General features: G+C 40.2%; 1 protein-coding gene across 1 annotated transcript in view; it reads left to right on the top strand.

Annotated features, from left to right (window-relative positions):
- Positions 1–23,556, top strand: part of ank1b (ankyrin 1, erythrocytic b) — a gene marked incomplete at both ends in the record, with an annotated part of 76,393 nt that overhangs the window by 29,162 nt on the left and 23,675 nt on the right. The window contains 24 exons of the mRNA XM_083929458.1: positions 3,793–3,894; positions 9,522–9,620; positions 10,032–10,130; positions 10,801–10,899; positions 11,726–11,911; positions 12,336–12,434; positions 13,104–13,202; positions 13,376–13,474; positions 14,144–14,341; positions 14,714–14,812; positions 15,265–15,363; positions 16,410–16,508; positions 16,777–16,974; positions 17,601–17,699; positions 18,040–18,138; positions 18,386–18,583; positions 18,686–18,784; positions 19,336–19,434; positions 19,692–19,790; positions 21,219–21,311; positions 21,539–21,611; positions 21,785–21,805; positions 23,150–23,273; positions 23,366–23,429. Coding sequence (XP_083785584.1) covers positions 3,793–3,894; positions 9,522–9,620; positions 10,032–10,130; positions 10,801–10,899; positions 11,726–11,911; positions 12,336–12,434; positions 13,104–13,202; positions 13,376–13,474; positions 14,144–14,341; positions 14,714–14,812; positions 15,265–15,363; positions 16,410–16,508; positions 16,777–16,974; positions 17,601–17,699; positions 18,040–18,138; positions 18,386–18,583; positions 18,686–18,784; positions 19,336–19,434; positions 19,692–19,790; positions 21,219–21,311; positions 21,539–21,611; positions 21,785–21,805; positions 23,150–23,273; positions 23,366–23,429 — 2,643 coding nt within the window. The remainder of the gene's footprint in view (positions 1–3,792; positions 3,895–9,521; positions 9,621–10,031; positions 10,131–10,800; positions 10,900–11,725; positions 11,912–12,335; positions 12,435–13,103; positions 13,203–13,375; positions 13,475–14,143; positions 14,342–14,713; positions 14,813–15,264; positions 15,364–16,409; positions 16,509–16,776; positions 16,975–17,600; positions 17,700–18,039; positions 18,139–18,385; positions 18,584–18,685; positions 18,785–19,335; positions 19,435–19,691; positions 19,791–21,218; positions 21,312–21,538; positions 21,612–21,784; positions 21,806–23,149; positions 23,274–23,365; positions 23,430–23,556) is intronic.

Here is a 23,556-nt window from a genome sequence, read left to right as displayed (position 1 = left end):
AAAAAGATCATGGGATGATTTTGTGCAGAATTACACTTTAAGAAATGTCACCTGTTTAAGTCTTGTAGTTACACGACCAATGAATATTTCTACTGATAGTAGAAGAGAACTAGACCAAATTTGTGAATCAGTAGATGGTTTTGGACCCAGTGGCAGATCTTCTTTTAATCTCAAAACTTATTCCTAAATGAAATAACTTCTTAGATTGACTTGTTTGCGTTCTTATGGTGGTGGTGGAAGTAATGTGTTGCTGTTGCTTCTCTTCCTGTCCTTGTGGTCGGCTTATTCAGGAAAACTGCTGCTGTCGTGGCCTTGCCGACAAGTTTCTAATCATGCTCATTTGTGTTTCAGCAGTGTTGTTGTATCTCCTCTCTTCTGTGTATTGTGGTTTAGACTTGTAGAATGTGCTGTGAGCTGATTTACAATGCAAACCATTAACATTTAATATTAATGATCGTCTCGAAAAGTTGTGTTCACTCTAATGGTATGTATGTCTGTCAATTTTACTCATGCAACGTTAATCATTATGTTCATAGTGAAGAATCCCTTAAAATGCTGCCTTTGAAAGGGCAGTCAGTCGCCCCCACATCACTTCTTCTGCTTCTTCACAATTTCACCTTGATGAGAAATTTAAAACGTTTTACTCTTCCCTATATTCTCAAAACTTGAAAAAAACAAAACAGTTTAGTCTCCTTGAATAAAAATCTGAAGTGCAAAGCTGAAACAGACAAAATTTGAAAATACCTGAGTCAGCAGTTAAAGCTGTAGTCCGTAACAATTGAGAAACATTGTTTCTAAGATGTAAGATGTAACTGCGGGCGAGCCTCTGGGACCTCATCTCCCAGAGCTCTTTTGGAAACCAAACAGTGCCGACTGTATGACGGTAGATTGGCAGCTATCACCTGCATTGGATTTTAGCGCGGGAAAGTCGTCACAGACACTCAGATCGTATTTCTCGGCAAAGCAGCAAATACAAGCGCTTTCATTAGTGGGCCATATGATTAATCACCATTGTTTTAACTCACTCTTTGATAGATATTAACTAAACAGACAGTTGACCACATGAAACTGTTATCTACAACTTTATGTACAGTTTCAACTGTATACTCTCCTTGAATCGTAGTTATATGTACTTTTTTACTCAAAATGAGTCAGAGAAAGTCTGGAAATAGCTGGAATGGGTGAGAAAGCGGAAAAGGAAAATCAGATTTAGGTACAGGCAAAGTAGAGCACTGATCATTCGTACAATATTAAGTGATACATATTGAAGGGTTTCATGCATTCTGATAACTGGCTAAAGTGAACTTCCATGGATTGTATGTACAGCTCTGATCTCTGCAATAAAGAGAGGAATAGACGGCAGGATGGAGAGAAAAAAAGAGGGAGACGGAATTGCAGAGACGGTAGTGAAGCATGGAGAAAATGGATTCTAGCCTGACAGCAACACGAACACGAGCTGCTGAAGAACGAGTTTCTGGAAGTCTTTTCATTTTCTGCTAAATGTAGTCAGCTCATGGCTCATGCAGTTATTGCCTCAATACACACACACACGCACACACACACACAAACACACACACACACACACACACACACACACGCACACACACACACACACGCACACACACACACAAACACACACACACACACACACACACACACACACACACGCACACACACACGCACACGCACACATGCACACACTCAAAATGACCAGCACTCAAACAAACACGTGATGATAAATGAACATAGTGAACTGGTTTACGAGCGGTGGTGGAGTAATGGGAAACAGGAGGATGATCATGCAGCTGGAGGCGACAGTAATACAGTAAATATTATGAACATTATAGCGCAGAAGAAGGGAAACAAAAGGAGTTAGCTGTAAAATTTGCGCAGCTGAACACTCGGTGGATGTCACTTTAAATCCTGCAATGTGAGGGTATTGATGAACTACCAATATTATTTAGGCATATAAAAAAACAAAATACGTTTTGTTTTTGTCCTTTAAAGGTAAGGTATACATGGAAGCAAACACTAAGTACTTTGAACAGAATACCTTTTCTTTGCATATGCTGTTTTCTAATTAAGTAATGTCTAGCTCTCATGTTCAAAACAAGGAGATGAGATATTGAATCATGTCGCTTCCCAGACACTTTGTGGTGGGCTGTGAGAAGAAAATAGAAGAAAATACAGGTACAGGGTGAATACTAAAATACTATACTATCAGATCTCAACCAAATTGGTATGCTATTAGCAATACTTCGATAAGTCAATTTGAACAGATATCGGTAACACCAGCACTCCTACAGACATCAACACTGGTTTCAGAAAAGAAAGACTCCATATACCTGTAGAGAATATTAGGGGTTTAGTGGTTTTCTGAAAAGAAAAGTACACACATTTGTTTTCTAATAAAAAATGTATAGAAAGTTATGAGTTGTTTCCATTATTTATTTGAAGTAGAGTTGTTCCGAGACTACCTAAAATGCTGGGATCAGTATCAGCGAATACTCAGGTCTGTGCCCTGAAACAAATTTGCTTCAAAGTAGTTTGTTTATGTTCTTTTTTACGGTATGACTGACTGTCAAATTATATTAGAAGAGGAAGTGTGTTGCCAAACCATACAACAGTGATAGCAATCATATCACAGCCATAGAGGGTTAGTACATTATGTTTTTCAGTATTAGTATCAAGCTCAGGAATGGGAATAGGTATCGATAGGAAAAAATGATATCGGATCATCTCTTGTGAATGCTCAAGTAAGAGAGCATGTTGCACATTGGTTTAATTGTAAGTGTTTCCTTAAAGTATATATTGTTTTTAAAGACAGGCAGACAAAAAAAAGTTTATTGGCGATCCAATGAAAAGTCAGGGAACCTTTTTCTTAATACTCCCAACATTGCGATATAATTCAGCAGAATGTCAAAGGAGCTAGACTGAGTAGAACATCTCAGATGTTTAGAGAACAGAAAACAATGGAAAGAAATGGGAAGGTAAACAGGACCAAATAATCGTATTTGTTTGTAGATAAAGGGGCGAAAAAATACAAGCAGGCATATCTCCCAGCAAGTCCACAGAATTAAACCACTTGGGATTAACAGCTCAAACAAATACATATTTTTGCCATTGACAGGAGTGAAGAAAGGGCCGAGAGCACAGTACATTACGTGGTGTTTCCTCTTCGGGGGCATCAGAAAAAACATCTTGTTGTGCAGGTCAGCTGTGTTACACTGTTGGCTGATGAATGAATTCAGAGGTGCGTACAGAGGCGTACAAGCACTTTGACACACACCAAGATGCAAACCGCAGGAGCTTTCCTCTGAGATCAGACAGGCAGACAGCGGAGCTCGTGGCGAAGTGTGCTCGGCTGTGAACGCCTGCCAAACTCACAGTGTGGGCGATGCTCGACTGTAAGGAGCCTGACATTTTTAGCCTCTTACAGAGGGCAGGAGAGCCCCTGATTGTAGTATTGTATTTCCTGTATATGGCCTTGTGTCTTGCCTCAAAGTGATTGTTATAGTATTGTAATGGATTGTGTAACCTGACTGGGGCTTTTAGTCCAACTACATCCTGATATCGAGGACTTGAGGTTAATCTTGATGTCGAGCATGTGTTTGTGTGTATTTCAGACCTGTTGATGTCGGTATAGATGTGCAAGTTTTTGTGCCGTTGGGGATGGATGTGTTTTTTGCTTGGAACAGTATATCTCTGTATTACATGTTGTGTTTTTTTTTATAGACTTACATACATACTCCCTCTCCTTTTTAAAAGTCGTCCTCTTCCTTTTCATTGCAGGCCGATGCAGCCACCAGCTTCCTGCGTGCAGCTCGTTCGGGGAACCTGGACAAGGCTCTGGATCACTTGAAGAATGGAATTAACATCAACACAGCTAATCAAGTACGATACTCTCTTTAAACTCACTATTTAAACTCGTATCCAAAAAAAGCTTTTTTGTGTGTAAACGGTAAATTCAAGTGTGTCTCTTACTAAAATCAATTACAACATTTATTTAATACTCACGGTGCTTTAAAGAAAAGAAAAGAAAATAGCAGTCTGTGCTCATACCCCTCTGTGGGATCATCACTGCACTATTTATACATTGGTGTTTTCATTTACGTGGAAAGCCAAGAGCTGGGAGTTTATACATGTTTTCTGGGGGAGTCAAAATCCCCATCCTTAACGGGGTCGCATTGGGGCTGAGGCCGATCCCAGCTGATATTGGGCCCGAGGCGGGGCACACCCTGGACAGGACGCCAGGCTATCTCAGGGCACATAGAGACAAACAGAGACAGACAACACTCACACTCACATTCACAGGGGAATCAACATTAATACATTATCATTAACCTAACACGCACATGTCTTTGGACTGTGGGAGGAAGCCGGAGAACCCGGAGAGAAGCCCCGGAGACATGGGGAGAACACAAAACTCCACACAGAAGGGCCCCAGCTCGGATCCGAACCAAGAACTAACCACCACACCACCATGCTGCCTTGAGTCGAAATCCTTGCTGAAAGAAACTTGCATAGTGTAGTCCAGTAACCATATGTTTTGCCAGGTCGAGGATGATGTTAGCCACCAAGGTAATGAAATTGTCAGTCGTAAAAATTGAAAGGGTTTGCAACATATCAAGGTGAGAGAACTTTATTGCCTGACTTGTTAATGCTTCTCAGGAGAAATTTCCAATGATGCAGGTCTCGATGATATGATATTCTCTCCACTTTATAAGCTCCTTTTCCTTGAAACCACCCTCCAATTCAATTATTCATGCCCAGGGGAAGCGTATTTGAGAAAGTAAAGAGTTTTTTCTTGGTTTGCTCAGTGCCTTCTGGCTACCTTTTTGCTCTAAGCATAAAATAGACGTTGCTATCTTTGGGACAATATATGTGGAGACCAACTGCTGTTAGACCAGTAAGACACACCTTTTGCTCAGACAATGATAAGCAAATAATATATTAATGAGGTATATTTATGTTTTTTTTTACATTGCTTTAAAGAATAATACATTAACTAATGTGAAAAGGAACTCAAAGCATATGATGAATATTTTAATTGTAAATAAAAGTAATTAGAAAAAGGTTGTTTGCCTCTTGCACTAATGTCTGGGAGATTATTTTGCCCTTCGCCAACTCCTCTGTCGGAAAGTATAAGGCCTTTAGAAACGTCACGATTATGAAACGCATTTAATAGAGAGTAGAACTTCATTTTATTCCTGTGAAAAATAATTCGTCCAAAATGTGGTGTTAGCCTTCATTAAACAGACTCAAAGAGTCTCAAGAGAAAGGGATCTGAATGCAATTCATAATGTCCCTATAATCTCATTTGAATGCCATTCTGCAGTATCAGCAAATTATGTAAAAGAAAGAAAAATTAAAAATGCATGACTCCTAGACCTCCTGATTCTCTATCTTTTGTGTAAAGTGGTGGGCATAAATAATTAAGTATATTAGATTAAAGTCCCCTCAATCTTCAGCCCTACTGTCTGCTCTCTTACACCTTGTTGCATCATGACCATAGCACAACAAATCCAGGCTTCAACTTGGTGTGTTAAGGATGGTTGTGGAGTGGGAGAGAAGTTTGATGAATGAATAGACAAATGTTTTTAAACACGGACAAACCACTGTCAGTGAGATGGAAGTCTGGGCATTAAGAATGAACGCCCACCTCCCTTAATCTGCGTTGCACTATTGATGCATTCAGACAGAAAATGAGTTATAGACGATAGATGACTGTTAAAATAAAAGAAAAACCTTGTTTTGGAATTGTGTTAAGGGTCCTTAATTTCTGCCTTTTAAGAATTTAATCAACTAGATAATTACAATTGATATTATCTACAATAATTTAATTTCATACCCACAACCATGTGATCCATTATATTTCTAAAGGCCCTAAATGATTCTCTAATAGGAATTATTTCCCTCCATTTCCTTATGCAGTTATTTCTTTCTGAGGCTGGGTTGTGCCAGCGAGAATTAATTAAGTAATTTAATTTTAATCTAAGATTAGTTCTTATCAGATTTTAAAAAAAATTAGGTTTTAAATAAGTAAATCTACTTTTAAATTTAAGCAGAGCTCTGTAGCACACCTAAAAATGATCTATGTTAAGTAAATCCAGGTTTTCTAATGTAAATCAAAATAAGAGTTTAAAGTACCAATCGGCTGCTCTGTCTTCCTTGACAAAATGTTACAATATTGGCTATCTAGCTTATCCATAAGTTAGCCAAACGTTACTCACAATGGATCAGCAGAGAAGCTCTAATGTCTTCTACTTCGAGGAAAACTTGTTGGCCGAACCCTCTGGAAACATCCAGTGGCATTAAATCTTAGGGCAGTTGGAGCATTGGTGGAACAGCTGAATTTCTTTAACTGCCATGATGATAACGATCATCATCATCCATAACAGTTTCCTTGCAGCATCATACATCACAATTGATTTAAGTCTGTCCCTTAACTTACCTCGAAAAACTTCCTCATTCCATCTCAAAAAAGGCAACAATTTTCGGGGCAGCCAGTGGCACAGTGTTTGGAGCAGTCGCCCCATGTAAAGAGGCTGAAGGTCCTCGAGGCAGCAGCCGCGGGTTTGACTCGACTCCCTTTGCTGCATGTCTCCCCCTCTCTCACCCCATTTCCTGTCTGTCCGAGATAATAAAAGGCTTGAAAAACTGCCAAAAAAAAATCTTAAAAAAGTCTGCAATTTTAAAAGTTAAAACTCGCCATGTTTAAATGCATTGTTAATACTGGATCGCGTTTCTTTAAAGTTTAAAGTTTTGATGGAAAATAATTAAATGGAATCTAACTTTAAGGTGAAAAGGAAACTAGGGGTAAAGAAAAGTTTATAATGAATCTTTCTTAATTTTAAGCTGGTTTTAAAGTTTGGTGCAACATGATTTAAAGTTAATCCGTGATTTAAACAGGTTTAAAAATGAGTCGTTGTTGCTGCAACCCAGCCTGGGTTTTTTTTTATGGGGACTGAAGGCAAGGGCAGAGATGGTATTTTTGAATGTGATTTATGTGATTCAGCAGCAATAGCCTGCCCTTGCTATCCTTGCAACCCCACAGGCACTTGTTGGTGCTCCCTGTCTTCCTCTCTTTACTTTTCTATATTGAGGTAACTCCCTACTATTGCCTGTGTCAATGTATACATGAATGCATATCGTTAACATGTAGCTGTGAATGAGCATTTAAGGTTCTATTTTTGTGTTCAAAACAAAACTTAATGTCACGGTGTATTCAGTCTAAAGTGTGTGCACAGCAGACATTCTCACACAACATGTAACAGGGTGTGTAATTGCCACTGATACACGGTGTGTTTCCCATCTCTCTGCGCATGCGTGCAGAGAGACTGTGTTGCCCATTTGAAATGAGTGACACCGCAGTATGATGGGAAGCCTGAGAACAGTGTGGATAACTGAGACTCCTGGTGGCCAGGCTGGTTACAGCAGGCGGATTTTGCAGCTCAAAATGTACTAATACGATATGTAGCCAGGCACCTAGAGAAACAATCAGACAGACAGATGGACAATGTTCAAATAAAACAGCAACCTCTCCTCTCTACTCATCAGCCTCATCAGGTTTTTCATGTTGTCATGACTGAGTTCTCCTGCTGTTGTGTGTTGATTTTTAGAGAGATAGTAACTACACGAGTGATGTTACGCACAGCTGGAGGAGATGCGCATATGGTGCAGTGCTCACGGGCATCAGACTGAATGAATACGGCATTTATTTTTCACTTACTTCATTTCCATCAACAAAGCGGTTTCATTTCATACAGATTGAATATGAACTTGAAAGTTTGACGGGGTTCAGTAGCAGAAGTTAAACACATTACAGTCTACTTCCTCAGACCACCGCAATTATTGCACATGTGACTATTCTGAAAGGTTGTGAGATACTTTATGTCAGTGCTTGTGGCAGAGACCACAATGATCAAGTCCAAGGAGAGGACAAGGCCAAATGTGGCCAAGGATGTGTAGAGATTACTGAGAGATCTTTTCAAAGATCTGTTCCATTAATTGATTTAGGAGGGTAGAATGTGTCGCCTTGTGTGTGTGCGTGTGCGTGTGTGTGTGTGTGTGTGTGTGTGTGTGTGTGTGTGTGTGTTTGTGTTTGTGTGTGTGTGTGCGTGTGTTGAGACGGTATATATCCAAAGGGAAATTGCTGTACAGCTGTTGCAAAACAAAGTGGGAAGAGTGCAGCTACAAAGAATTCAAATAAAGAAAAGACTAAGATAACATAACAGTAATTACAAAATATAAGAACCTAGATAAGATGCAAACACGGTGTGATCCTAATATGTACAATATATGAGTATTCATGGATATGTCCATGATATTTGTTTGTATGTCCCGTTATTGTACAGTATGTCCCGTGAGTCAGTTGTGAGGAGCTGTAATGATAAATATCCAGTGTAATCCATGCATAGGCGATTCTAGAGTCAGTTGGGGTCCTAGGCAAAAATTTAGATATTTAGAACCAGCGTTCATCACCATTATTTTATAAATAATCTGACAGCAACAAAAACATTTCTTTTTTTTTTGCACATTTTTGTCATTTTCAAAGTTAGTTCTTTTCAAAATATGAATATAAACATAACAACTTGTAATTCAAGTATATTAATATGCTTAAAACAATTTTAAAAAACTTGCAACGGGAGTGGCTGGAGTCAGGTGGGGTCCCCTTAGGGAGGTCAATTCTCCTACTGTCATTGCAAACTTTGCACATTGTCACTGCTGTATTTGACTGTTGCCGAAGGTGCTTTGTGTGTGACCGGAACATGGTGGAGAGGGTGACAGTCATTTTCCATGATAATTCATAGCATGAGTAACATCCTCCTCTCTGACAACACCGCCAAAGAATCAAGCTCCACCCCCAGGACAGAGCCAGCCTTTCTGATGATCTTGTTGATTCTGTTGTCATCAACTGTCCTGGCTACCACCGATTGGTAGAGCAACCATAGCATTGTACTGCACTGAATGATCAGAGCCTCTGCAGGAAGTACAGTCGGCTCTGGCGCTTTTTGTACACTGCTTCTGTGTTCTTAATCCAGTCCAGTTTGTTTGTCCAAATGTACTCCTAGGTACTTGTCTTCCTGTACAGTGTGCACATCCATCCCCTGGACTAAAAGAGGTGTAGGGGGTGTTTTCTGCCTGCCGAAGTCCACCATCAACTCCTTCGTTTTGCCAACATTGAGTCCACAACGCCCCTGTACTTAGCCTCCCTCTCCTTGCTGATGCAGCCGACAATTGCGGATGTATAATTTATTACATTAACTCCCAAGACCAAAACTTAACTCATTTAGTTGCCCTGAGAGATGTCGTATCACTTTCAGTTAATCTGGACTTTGTAATAATCCTGATTATTAACAGGATTATTATGCTATTACTGAAGCTTCGAGGTACAGATGGTCCTTTGTTTAATCAAAAGTTCAATTGTTTGGGCCAATGAATTAATACTTTAATATATGTTATCCTGTATGTTTCTTCTAACTCTAATGTGACTTAAATGTCTCTGTCTTCTCCCTAAGAATGGTCTCAACGGGCTACACCTGGCCTCTAAAGAAGGTCACGTCAAAATGGTCCTGGAGCTACTACACACTGGCATTGAGCTGGAAGCCACCACCAAGGTACTTTATTCCCTCTGTGTGCTTACAATCTAAATAAGCATTTCATGCTGATTAGAAATGAAAGAAAGCACTTTAAGTAACACACCTTTAATAACTTTAGAGCTTTTACAGATGGACTGTAGCTATAGAAACCACTGGGTGCCATTACATTGGTCTGATCATATCATCAATATGGCTAAAATGTAAATACTGCTATCGTCATGGTTTTTATCATAAATACTTTATAAGTGCAAAACACTAGATGTATTTCAGCCTGGAGTTCTCCGTGTCGAGATCTAGGCCATCAGGTTGCATTGCCTTTCTCTCATTCACTCTAATTTTTCTCTCCCCCTTTCTTTTTGTGCGGTTTTATGTGTATGTGTGTGTGTGTGTGTGTGTGTGTGTGTGTGTGTGTGTGTGTGCGACCTTCAGAAAGGGAACACGGCTCTCCATATCGCAGCGCTGGCAGGGCAGGAGAAAGTGGTGGCTGAGCTTGTCAATTATGGTGCCAACGTTAATGCCCAGTCACACGTGAGTCACCGCCAGGGCCACATTAATGCACAGGCCGGCCTAGGCCGCAGAGTAGGGGCCCCAGGTGTGCAGGGGCCCCCAGATTGGCCAGACTATTTTTTTATTTTTTTTATTTACCTTCTATTAAGGGGCCCTTAGAAACATTAAAAAAAAGTTCAAACACTGATTAGAAAGATATGGGACACATTTACCCAATCATCTGCCATCATGTGGCCGGGTTCATAAGGTCAGTTTTGATGTCAAATGATACGTCACTCACTGTTACAAGACAGTATAGTGGCAAAATGTTAGAATGGATATGTGATAGCAGAAAGAATGACAGGACCGAGATCTACTAAAGAACATTTCTAAATTGACAGGATTTTTCAAGATGTGTACTCTTCTTCTGTTCTAGTGGGGTTCTTTTTCTGATAAAGCATGATTAATACTGGGGGGGGGGGGGGGGGGGGCAATCAAACAGTAACCTAGGGGCGTTGTGTATTTCTGAGCTTGTATATGCACGCTTGAGTCGTGCACGTGTGTGTCCTTGTAAAAGTGAACCCCTGTTTTATTAGTATTTATTTCTCAGATCAGTCGAGTCTTGAATCCCTGTATGTATGTGGATGTGTGCATTTTGCGTTGTATTGTTTGCATGTGTGTAACTTTACATAATATATTTGTGCCCTAACAGAAAGGGTTCAGTCCTCTCTACATGGCAGCACAGGAGAATCACTTAGAGGTGGTCAAGTTTCTGCTCGAGAACGGTGCCAATCAAAGTCTCCCAACCGAGGTACGTGTCTCTTCAGACTGGCTCTTTTGCCAGTCTGCACTGGACAAAACTCTACGGATTGTCCTGAGAGTTTTTCTTGGTGATCAATTTCCTGTATGATCTAAATTGTTTTCTGTCATGACTTAAACCTGGAGCAGGCAGTTTATTTTTGGCATTGTTGGGCAGAATAATCTTTCATCATTTTTGTTTTTCAAGTGTACTGAGAGAAACTAGACTTTTGCACTTCCTTGGCTCTGTTTCTAGGCTTTAGTAAATCTAGCCTTTGATGTGAGACTTTGGCCAATCACAGGTCATTTCAGAGAGAGAGAGGGCATTACTGTTGGCTCAAGACAGATAGGGAGGGAGAGCTGTAAGAAGAGGTTTCACTCAGCTTCAAATACTATATATTTTTTTGCTTTTTTCCTATTGCAGCTTTAAGAACAGATGAAAAAAAGTTTTGCCGGGGTCATTTTTCTCTTTTCTTTTAGAAAATGATTCTAACAAAAAACAAAATCACCTGTCAAAACGTTTTCATCAACTGTTCTTTAGTCATAAACACAGGAGAGAGAACAATTTAGATCACACCTGGAAAATGGATCACCAGAAAAAAAAATGTCACTTTGCAGCTTTTTTTCAAGCAAAGAAAAAATATCATGCTGTCAGGTACTTCATGATATTTTATCTTGCACTGTGTTGGCTCATAGAATATAACATTACATGGTGTCAGATTCACTTTGTCCCTTTTCTCCTCCCTCTCCTCTATTACATTCTCGTCCTTGCCCCCTCCTGACCTCTTTACCTTTTCTATCATCTCTCCTCTATTTTCACTCCATGTCCCCTCTCTCAGGACGGCTTCACTCCCCTGGCGGTGGCGCTCCAGCAGGGCCATGAAAACGTCGTGGCTCTGCTCATCAACTACGGTACCAAAGGCAAGGTCCGGCTCCCTGCGCTGCACATAGCCGCGCGAAACGACGACACTCGCACCGCCGCAGTGCTTCTGCAGAACGACCCTAACGCTGATGTCCTCAGCAAGGTACGCGCTCACTGAGATGTTATGCACTAGTGTAATGGTTTACTTAGTGTGCTATAACAATATAATCAGCCACAAAGAATAGATAAAGAAAAATACCTTGTATGAGCAGAATCAACACAATTACAATGTCATTTCCTTGAATAACCAGAAAACTCTCCAAGCAAATACTAAAGGTAAACGGTTTGGTGCCACAGCTTTCTTAAAGCAAATCACTATTTTATTATATTTTATATAAAAAATAATCCCTAGAAACACACTGTTATTCATCTTTTGGACTTTTGTCGGACTGCACTTTCTGTCCCAAACTGTTATTTTTGTCATGCACGTTACTGTAACCTTGATTTTTTATAATAGTATAAATAGATTATCATCCTTATAATTGTTTTTATTCTTGCACTTTCTTATTTTGTCTTCTCTTCTCTAGACTGGTTTCACACCTCTCCATATTGCAGCCCATTATGAGAATATGAGCGTAGCCCAGCTGCTGCTGAACAGAGGGGCCAATGTTAACTTCACCCCCAAGGTCAGTTTATCTCGACAGTGACCTCTAAAAGGAATAATGCATGTGCTTCAAACAATGTGTGTTGAGAAATTAATATTATGAAGGAGACAGGAATCTAAAAGTGTAAGTCCGGTGAAAATGGACCTCATAGTCTTTTTCGGCATGAAAATACATCAAATAAGCCATCGAGACAGTTTTTTTTTTCTCGTTAATCAACCATGTATGGAGAAATCTTGGAAAAACACACCCAAAGGGATAACACTGATTAGCTCTTGGCGGTGCACTGAACGCATCCAAAACAGTTTTTTTTAACCACTAATATTGCTCAAATTAGCACCCACCCTCTGCAGGAGCATGATTAAGGTCCCTACACATAAAACGAAACACCAACAACGTAGTTAGTGAAAAAATGTCCTTCTTGAGCTGAACTTCAGTGCATTCGGTCATCAAGTCGTATGGACTACTTGTCAACATGGACCTAGTGGTAACGCACAGACATATAAAACCGTCTTTTTTTAATAAACTCCGGGGTCCATTTTCACCGGACTTACACTTTAATAGTACATTTCCTTATAAGTTTCCTTTTTTGTCTTGACATATCTTGAAGCAACCTGGAGACTTGATGCAATGACTCCAAACTGTTATTTTTCCTTATTACAACTCACATATTTCGTGTCCCTGCTTCTCTAGAATGGCATCACACCCCTTCATATAGCCTCCAGGAGGGGCAATGTGATGATGGTCAGACTACTGCTGGACAGAGGAGCACAGATAGATGCCGTAACTAAGGTAGTGTTCATTCCAGCTCTACTCCACTCTGGTGTTTTGTCACTTATGTATGCCTAAATCCTTCCCAAAATGCATTCCCTCTGTCCGTCTTCCTCTCTAATGTTTTGCTCGTTCCAGTCTCTTACGTCGTTTAACACCTTTCTAATTACTCTCGTCCGTCTCTCTCTTTGTAGGATGAGCTGACTCCACTCCACTGTGCAGCCAGGAATGGTCACGTTCGTATCATTGAGCTCCTGCTGGAACACGGTGCTCCCATCCAAGCTAAAACCAAGGTAGAGAAATTGAACGAAACACTATGTTCGCTGTAGTTGTCTTTTTGCCATTACTATCCTTTGGAGCTCTGTTAACGTCAGTGTTTATTCAATTCAATTCCATTTCATTTACAGTGCCAAGTCATAACAGAAGTTATCTCAGGACACTTTACATATAGAGTAGGTAAAGACCACACTCTATGACTTATTTATCATTTACAGAGACCCAACAATTCCCCCATGAGCAGCAACAAGTGGCACTATCTTTAATAAAAGTAGTAGTTCAGTGACATCTCAATCTAACTACTGAGTGAGATTCCATATTTTATGACCAATGAAGCGGACAGAAAATCAGCATATAAACCAGCTTGCTAGAATCGTATGCACTTTCATCCAACTTTGGCTAATTAGCTGAAAGCTGTGTGACACATTGGTCTGTTTACTTAGCATCTAGATGTCAGCCTTGGAAGCTCACACTTAGCACTAAGCAGATATTATTGCCACAAGCCCCCTTGCCTGTCATCTGCAAGTCATTTTATCACAGTGCGTTGATTATATCTCCTCTAAGGAGTCATACTCAGCTCTCCCGAAAACAAGAAATATAATCTTGTCGACTATGTGCTACATACATCCTGATGCATGCACATGTTTCTCTCGCTAACTCTCCTGCCTACTCCTTCTCTCTTCCAGAACGGTCTTTCCCCCATCCACATGGCAGCTCAGGGGGATCACATGGACTGTGTCAGGCAGCTACTGCAGTACAACGCAGAGATTGATGATATCACGCTGGACCATTTAACCCCTCTTCATGTAGCAGCCCACTGTGGTCACCATCGGATGGCCAAAGTCCTACTGGACAAGGGGGCCAAAGCAAATGCAAGAGCTCTGGTAGGTCTTTTGTTTTCTTGTTTATTTCAAACGACTTTAAAATGTTATAAGTGTACAGTACAATCAACCAAGATGTTCATCATTTATCGATGATTTCCCCAGTTAATTATTTACTAATAATTTACTTTTATAGGTGTAATTTTTGTATCCATCTTGTTATTTCTTGTTAATATTGTGTTCATGTCGCTCAGAAGTTCATTGAGGACCTGGCAGATTTATTTTTAAATGACTGAAGACTTATGCAGAAGCTTAAAAGGGAAACCAATATTTAATGTCCACTTTAGTGTTTCAGTCATTTCAAAACGTACCACAACAGACAATCACCTTCACTGCAGGGAGACATTTGTGATATGCAATTTTCTGTGTTTCCAGAATGGCTTCACACCTCTCCACATTGCCTGCAAGAAGAACCACATGCGGTCCATGGACCTGCTGCTAAAGCACTCTGCATCCTTAGAAGCTGTCACAGAGGTGAGACGGTGCGACCCCCGGGGGACAGTGTCTGAAAATGTTATCCACTCTTTTAATGCCACCAACGCAGCATTCATAAAGCATTCTATGCCTTTTGTTACAAACATACAGTATGTTATATATAGAACAGTTTGCTGAAATGGCTTTAAAATGACAAGGAATGTGCAACATTTTCACAATGATATAGCCCTGTTTGATGTCTGTATCATCTGTGTTGAAGTTTTCAGACCGGCAATTTTCTGATGGTTAATAGGAAATATTAAAAATGTTGTCCTTTGCGGTCCAAACAGCTGTCAAAGACGACAGAGTCAAAATTGACACTAATCCTTTCATGCCAGTCATTCAGATGTGGCTAATGAACTAGAATGTCATTCGACTTCTCTGTAATGCTTTGATTGTTATCATTAAGCTTTGGTGACCTTCTCTCTCTGTCTTTGTGTTTGTGTTTGCAGTCTGGTCTCACTCCTCTTCATGTAGCAGCATTCATGGGCCATCTGAACATAGTGAAGAATCTGCTCCAGAGAGGGGCTTCACCCAATGCTTCCAATGTGGTGAGAAACTACTTTTCTGCCAAAAAAATGAAAAGAAATAATTCTCAAATTCTTTTTTTTTCTTTTAAATCACTGTCCAACATTACCCGTTTTTAAAAGTGCAGTTGGCAACATTTTTTATCATTTTCACTGAAACGGACACTATGCTCCGATAGAACAACACAAATCAAACGGCTCTAGGAAAAAAAAAGTGCGCCTCTACTTGCTCCCAGAACTTGTTGTTACAATAACACAAACCCACGCCTCAAGCTAGGCATAAACTTAATGACGTTAGAAATTGCTATCTATGAGTAAGTTAGCCAGCCTACCTCCATGTAGCGGTCACTCCATGCTGTTTATCGATGAGAGAAGACACAGAAGCATTCACAGGAATCTGGTGCGCACGCACTGACGAGAACTCGATGGGAGGGAGCTGAGGAGCTCTGTGGTAGTGGGGGAGAGGCGTGAGAGTTGTAAACATTAAAAATTTGACTAAGTGAACTCATCTGCTAGACTCACCGACTGCAGCTTTAAGTAATTAATGTTCAGTTGAACCACAAAAAGTTACCCTTTCTGTGTTCAATTAAAAGACAACGAATTCCATGATGTATTCAATAATTAATTACCTAAGAAGATTAATTCTATAGGTCAAACATTCAACTATTAGCCATGGATGGATTATGTCTCTTTTTTCATCAGCACAGAAAGCCACGGCTATTAAAAGGGATATTGCTGAATGAACATTAATTGTTTCTAAATGACTTAAATTAATAGACTGGTCTGAACTACTGCCTGGGCCCTGCTATGGACAAGGTGGATTTAAAGAGTTCTCTTAAATTGAAAAACAAACATGGTCAAAAGGCTGCAAAACTAATAATAGATTAAATATCAAGATAAGAAATAGTCTTTTTTTCTGTATGGGGTGCAATATGCTCAGACACACTTGGCTTACATTTTGAGCAATAGCAATTGATGAATGAATTGAAAATCTCAGTTACATTCATACATACAGGTGGCGTACTATTTTTTCATTTGAGTGACCGGTTGCCTGTATTTATACACAATAGAAAGTGGAGACTCCCCTCCACATGGCCTCCAGAGCAGGACACTGTGAAGTTGCTCAGTTCCTGCTGCAGAACGCAGCACAAGCGGACGCCAAAGCTAAGGTACGTGTCCTGTAGTCTTAACTCAGCTATCACAACCCTAAAAATCTTTGTGTGTGTACTGTATGTTTGTATTTGACATTCAGTATTGGTTGAGGAGGTCATTGCTGTATTTTAAACTGCAGGAAAGGTTTCATAAAGCCCACCTCAAGTAGACAATGAAATTAGCATACATTGGTTTTTGTGGTCGGATAGTAGTGTTACCCACTAGATTAATGATATCGGTCTCCCTATTTACAACAAAAAATTGACACTTTGTCCTTTTGTCCAGGATGACCAGACACCTCTACACTGTGCGGCCCGCATGGGCCACAAGGAGCTTGTCAAGATGCTCCTTGAGCACAAAGCCAGCCCGGACTCGTCCACAACTGCAGGCCACACACCCCTACACATCTCTGCACGTGAAGGACATGTCCACACTATTCGAATCTTGTTGGATGCTGGGGCACAGCAGATCAAGATGACAAAGGTTGGGAAAAAATGCAGAGTTAACAACACACTGAGTTGTATTGGTATTTATTATTATTCATAGACTGTATAAAAAATGGAATTAGCATCTCCATCGAGGTCCGTTCTCTTAACTTGTTCCAATTATACTCGCCAATGGGAGTCGCTGTCTTGTCAGACTTTGACTTTGCCTCATTTCCTCTTACCAAAAAAGGGCATTGATGTGACGTTGGGGGGAGGGAGATACGTCCATTTGGCTGACGTATACCTCCGAGGAGAAGTGAGGGCCAGCAGCTAGCTGTCACTAAAGAGACCATGCCCCTAATTATTCATAAACTTTAACCTTCAATAAAATAAAAACTAGCCTGGTACAAAAAATTCAACCCCGTCAGTGTTGTCATGGAGATGTGAGCTAAACATACAGACTAGAATGTCTTTAGGGAAATAGGTTTAATTATGCTGTAAAAATGGCCTGTTTAACATGGGGATCGATGAGAAATTACTCTATTATGAAACCTGCCCCTCTGCGAAAGTGGCCACTCTGCGAACTGCATGCATAAATGCATTTATTATCAATTACCTGAGAATTAAGGAGAAAACTAGTGACTGTAATATACAATAATGACAAGTATGTTTTCTTTTGAGCAGAAAGGCTTCACTCCCCTCCATGTGGCCTCTAAATATGGGAAGGTGGATGTGGCTGAACTGCTTCTGGAGAGAGGGGCCAACCCTAATGCAGCCGGGAAGGTAAGACAACCTGCGCTCCCTGAAGGACACAAAACCATGAAGTATTCTTTACATGCCTGCGAAGAGCAAATCAGCCTGATCGTAGAGATGATTTGGGGATATCAGCGGATTTACAGATAATCATGGTTATGTGTTACATATATACATGTTTTTGTGTGTGTGTGTGTGTCTGTGGGTTTATATATATATGTGTGTGTATGTGTGTGTGTGTGTGTGTGTGTGTGTGTGTGTGTGTGTGTGTGTGTGTGTGTGTGTGTGTGTGTGTGTGTGTGTGTGTGTGTGTGTGTGTGTGTGTGTGTGTGTGTGTGTGTGTGTGTGTGTGTGTGTGTGTGTTTAACAGAATGGTCTGACACCCCTTCATGTGGCCGTCCATCACAACAACCTGGATGTTGTTAGACTCCTGGTCAGCAAGGGAGGATCTGCACACAGCACTGCCCGAGTAAGATGCTCACATATGTGTGTGCATATCCTCACACAGGCAGGCCAACACACCACTGACACACATAGCAAAGCGGGTCAAATGAGTGTGCTTAAACATACAGTGACAACATGACAACATTTCTACTACTAGGCACTCTCTCACAACAGGTTTTTTTCTTGTATTATTATTTTATTTAAAACTAGACAAGTTTAGTGCTAAGAAAAGCGATTTCCACTTGTGTGTCTGCATGCCCTTGTTTCTACAGAATGGCTATACTGCCCTACACATAGCAGCCAAGCAGAACCAGATGGAGGTGGCCACTTGCCTGCTGCAGAATGGGGCAACACCCAATTGCGAGTCCCTCCAAGGCATCACGCCCTTACACCTGGCTTCACAGGAGGGGCGACCTGACATGGTTGCCCTGCTCATCACCAAACAGGCCAACGTAAATCTGGGAAATAAGGTATAATATTAGATTGGATCAAAGTACATCAATCCCAGCTATGGTTGTTGATTTACGTAGCTTTTGAAAACCATTCCTTCCTTTTCCATCTCTCGTTTTTAGAATGGGTTGACCCCTCTGCATCTTGTGGCTCAGGAGGGTCATGTGGGAATCGCTGACACGTTGGTCAAACAAGGATCTTCCGTTTACGCTGCTTCACGGGTATGTTACACTACCTCCTCTGGTACACACATTAGTAGAAGGGGTATAATTATATCATGAAGTGGTCTTCAGTGGACTATAGGACAGTTAAAACTGAACCTGATTGAGCCAGCCTGCTATTGACAATTCCCATGTATTACTCATCTCGGAGACCGAGGTTTGCCATGTGGCTAAGTGGAGAGCAATTTGACATATTGATATATATATATATATATATATATATATATATATATATATATATATATATATATATATATTGATTTGCTATATAACTTTTACAGATGGCTCAGTTCCCAGTGATAGGGAAAATAAAATGATTTTATTGATTTAAAAATGGTCCTCCAGAGTCTATGAGCAATAATGGATGTAAAAGTAGGTAATGAGTCTTTTAAAGGATTGCATAATCATTTCTCATCTCGTCTTGTTTTTTTGGCCTATTTACAATTTTGCATACTCATGTTTGTTTACAAGGCCTTTTTATAGACTTAAACAGGCATTAATAAAGCTACCGAACAGCAGCCAACTGTCTCTCTCTACCCCTCTTGTCTCAGATGGGCTACACACCCCTCCATGTGGCCTGTCACTATGGCAACATCAAGATGGTGAAGTTCCTTCTGCAGCAGCAGGCTCATGTGAATAGCAAAACCAGGGTAAACGATCTCTTTCTCACTTGTGTAATTTATATGACATGTTCTATAAGTGCCTTATAATGACTGGCTGTATGTTAGTCCTGTGAAGCCGTATTTAGTTTTAAGCTTTAGCTTTAACAGTCTTTAGCCAGCAGCAATTTGTTAACTAGAGCATACTGCAGGAGCACCATTGGTATTGGCATTCTGTGCCAAACATCAAATAGATACTTTCTCTGTGTTCTTCTTTTGTCTCACCATCTCCATCTTTTTTCCTCCAGATGGGCTATACCCCTCTGCACCAGGCAGCTCAGCAGGGCCATACTGATATTGTCACCCTGTTGTTGAAGCACGGAGCCCTGCCCAATGAGATTACTTCGGTGAGACACCTTTAGGATTACCTTATTCTGTTATAATCTTCCCTTCGACACTGGTCATTCCCTCTGTACGTGCACACTGATTTCTCCGGGCAAACATAAACCTACATAGATAATGTAAGTAACAAATAAAGAAGGACTCTCTAAAGGCATGCCTCTCAGGATATACCTACTATTTGGCCTCCCCTGGTGCACCTGTTATAAAGCATGAAATCAAATGGCTTGACCCACATTAAAAGGATGGTTCAAATTTTTTGAAGGAGGGTTGTATGAGGTACTTATCCATAGTCAGTGATTTACCTACAGTAGATGATGGTTAGCATGCCACCAGTTTGGAGAAGCAGGCAGGAAGACAGCAGTCAAATGTATTTTAGCAACCTAAAAACAGCCCACCTGAAAAGAATCGTTATCACTTTAAGTGTACACTATATTAAGAATATTTTTAGTTCTCTTTAAGTTTACATGGGGGGGAACTGAAGCCATTCTATGCTCTTGTCAAGGCCACTAGACTCCACTGCCAAAATTGTTATTTAACCTTAAAGTACACGGGAGTTGGTCATCTACTCCTTCGATTGGTTTAGTTTCAAATCAAGGCAACGGTAGACCAGCAACTACAGTGTTCCACAAGCTACAGGTTTTGTCAGTGGAGGAGATCATAAATCCTAAGCTTCAGTTCCCCCACTGAAACTTAAACAGGGCTGTTTGGGGGCAAGGCAAAGCTGTCAAAAAATATTCCAAATCTAGTACATATGATATTCATTTTTAGGTGGCTAAAATACCTTTAGTCGATGCCCCCGTCCACAGCAGTACATTGTTCCGTGCCTATCACTCTACAGTAATACTGCCATCAAGTGCATCACCTGTGGTAGGTCCTTTAGGACTTGGTTTGTTTTTATAGTCTGAAATTAAGATGCCTCCATCTGTGGTGATTGTTAGCAGTATGAACCAATTCTATTATGTGATACATGAGTATCCCCTTGTCTCCAGTCACTATTCACCCCTACTGTATATGCTTATGATACTCTATTGTATTTTTGAAAATTGTATAATTTTCCCCTGTTATTATAAGTTACATTTTCTGACTTCCACATTGAAACACCTTACCATAGATGTAATAACACAAAATGACATGTATCTTATATTTGCTTATATTGTCTCTGGTGGACAATGGTCAATAGGTGACATGCCCCATTATCATGAAAAGGTGCTTGTAATCTGTAGGTTTGGGATTAGAAACTTTGTGTATCAACATCAGAAATATATCAAAAATATATTTATGTGCACCATATTTACATTTATTTTGCATTTATTAATGTTACACAGTTAAAAGGTCTATCCCATTATGACATGTACTCTCTATAAAAAGAATGAAATGCTTTGAAACTGTTAAAAGTTGCTAAAAATATTTTTGCGTCATCCTTCTCTGTACAGAACGGGACATCTCCCCTGGGTATTGCTAAGCGGCTGGGTTACATCTCTGTAATTGACGTGCTCAAACTGGTTACTGAGGAGTCTGTCTCCGCGGTGAGCAACACATCACGCATGGTTCACATGGTAACACCAGTGCACAATAAAGTAGCCTTGACACGCCATGACTCAGATGTTCAATCGAATAATTGTCTTGTCTTGAGCTCCCTCACCTGCTTGCAAAGTAACTCTGCATTTTCCATCTCTCTTTCCTCTTTCATTTCACTCCCTCCTCTGTCTCTGCCATTTCTCTCTCTTATTTCCTTTTTTTCTGCTCTCCACAGATCACCACAGAGAAGCATCGGATGAGTTTCCCTGAGACAGTAGATGAGATTTTGGATGTTTCTGAGGATGAAGGTAGGCTATCTGATTTAATGATGTCATCAACTGTAGAGCTTTGAGAATTAATTTTCAGCTCTGATTGGCTATTTTGGTAGAAGAAGACTGTATGGGAGGTACACTGACACATCAAAGTACATAAAAATATGTACATGGCTGTTTATAACACCCTTTTTCCATTTGTTTTGTAGGGGTTGCCCAGCTAACGTTAGGTAGGATTGTGTCTGTATCTCTGACTTGTCCAGTCCGGTGGCTAGTGAACTTGTGCCTTCATTGCAATTCTCATTTTCTCTGTGCGTCTCGAATTGTCTTTTTTATTCAGTTTCTTTGACTCTGCTAACAACACCAGCCCCGTCTATCTGTATCTTTGCAATCTTTATTCTCTCCTGCTCAGAGATTTATTAAAAAAAAAAAGTGTCTGTTTTTCATCGGCATGAAGTCACAACATTTTCCTTTTATCAGCGTTCAGTGCACATCTGTTCGTGGACTCATTATTGACAGAACTCCAGTATTTCTGAATTTAAAAAGGCACTCTTCCAATCGAGACATTTTCAAACCGAGCGCTCCTGCCTCTTACAGCCTAATTGATCAGTAAGATAAATTACGCACATGCTGTGCCCCAGCATGACTCTCAACACACACACAGCTGCTGCTTATGCAGTCATGTTTCTGTTTTAAAGAAATTCATAATTAAATCAAATCAGTGGAATTTTGAAAGCCTTTTTTCACACAAGCATTATTTTTAATCTATTTCATTCTTGTCGTAATGTTTAATTGTATTGCTTTTTCTTCTTTAACATTCGTTTTGGTGACCCGTACAGCTTGTACCAGTGGATGTTTAATTGTCTGTGACCAACTGTTTTATTGTGGTTTATCATTCTCTATTGTTGTTATGATCATTTTTTCCAATATCATTCTTTCTTAATAATTGAGGTATTTTCTCCTACACAGAAACAACCATCACCACATGTGATTTCATCTTTAATGGGCATGCTCACTAAAAAAAAGCTGTCACCAGGTGCCTTGCAGTTTGCCGTCCATGCAGTGTCCTTAACTGTGTTAATATTCACTGTCTTACCAATCCTCTTCTTTCACCCCTTTGGTTTCCATTGGCTCTGATTGTTGAGATTGCTTTTGTGGCCATTTCTTTTTCTTTCTGTGGTTCTCATGAAGGTGAAGGGATGGGAAGGATGGTGGTGTAACTACTCCTACTTTCGTCTATGGAGAATTAAATCAAGTGACACTATTTTGATTCAAGTGGAGAGGTCAACCACAGTTCAAGATACTGTAACTCGTAAAAACAATTAAAAAGTCAAAATGCATGTGGGGTGGATTCAATTGGCATTTTTTCTTTCTGACTCAATTTAGGAAACTTACATTTTATGACTGAGTGGAAGAACTTCAGAGTTGAGATCAGCATCATTTTGCCCTGTATTCCCCTGTTTTTGTCCTTTTCTCTCTTTATTCTTTATGTGCAACGTGTTTCCTTACCAGTTTATAGTTGTTGTTTTTTTACTCCTTTTCCACTTTTCTTACCACTTTATTTTAACCCACAGGAGACGAGTTGCTCGGGATGGATGGGGCACGCTATTTGAAGCTTGATGACTTCAAGGACCAGGACGATGACTTCCTCTCCCCGAAGAAAACCCTTAGAGACTTTGAGGGTGGCATGGGTACAACGTAAGTCGTTTTATACTCGCAGTATCCATTTGTGTTGTTCTATAAATGGGGTCGTAATGGTATTCACATTATAATCACTTCCTCTCCTACAGGCCATATTCTCCTGCTATTCCCAGGATCCCTTGTGTGTCCCCAGAGACTGTACTGCTGGATCAGGTAGGCTTAGCTCATGACGTTTAGTGGATGCATCACATTTTGTGAGCATTAGTTTCTTTGTCCAATTAAAGACAGATATTGATTCGTGAAAATCAAAAAGTATTTGGCTATTTATTTATTTATATCT

Source organism: Echiichthys vipera (assembly GCF_963691815.1).
Source record: "Echiichthys vipera genome assembly, chromosome: 16".
NCBI lineage: Eukaryota > Metazoa > Chordata > Actinopteri > Perciformes > Trachinidae > Echiichthys > Echiichthys vipera.
The sequence above is the reverse complement of the archived record's forward strand: the minus strand, read 5'-3'. Positions and strand labels throughout refer to the sequence as shown.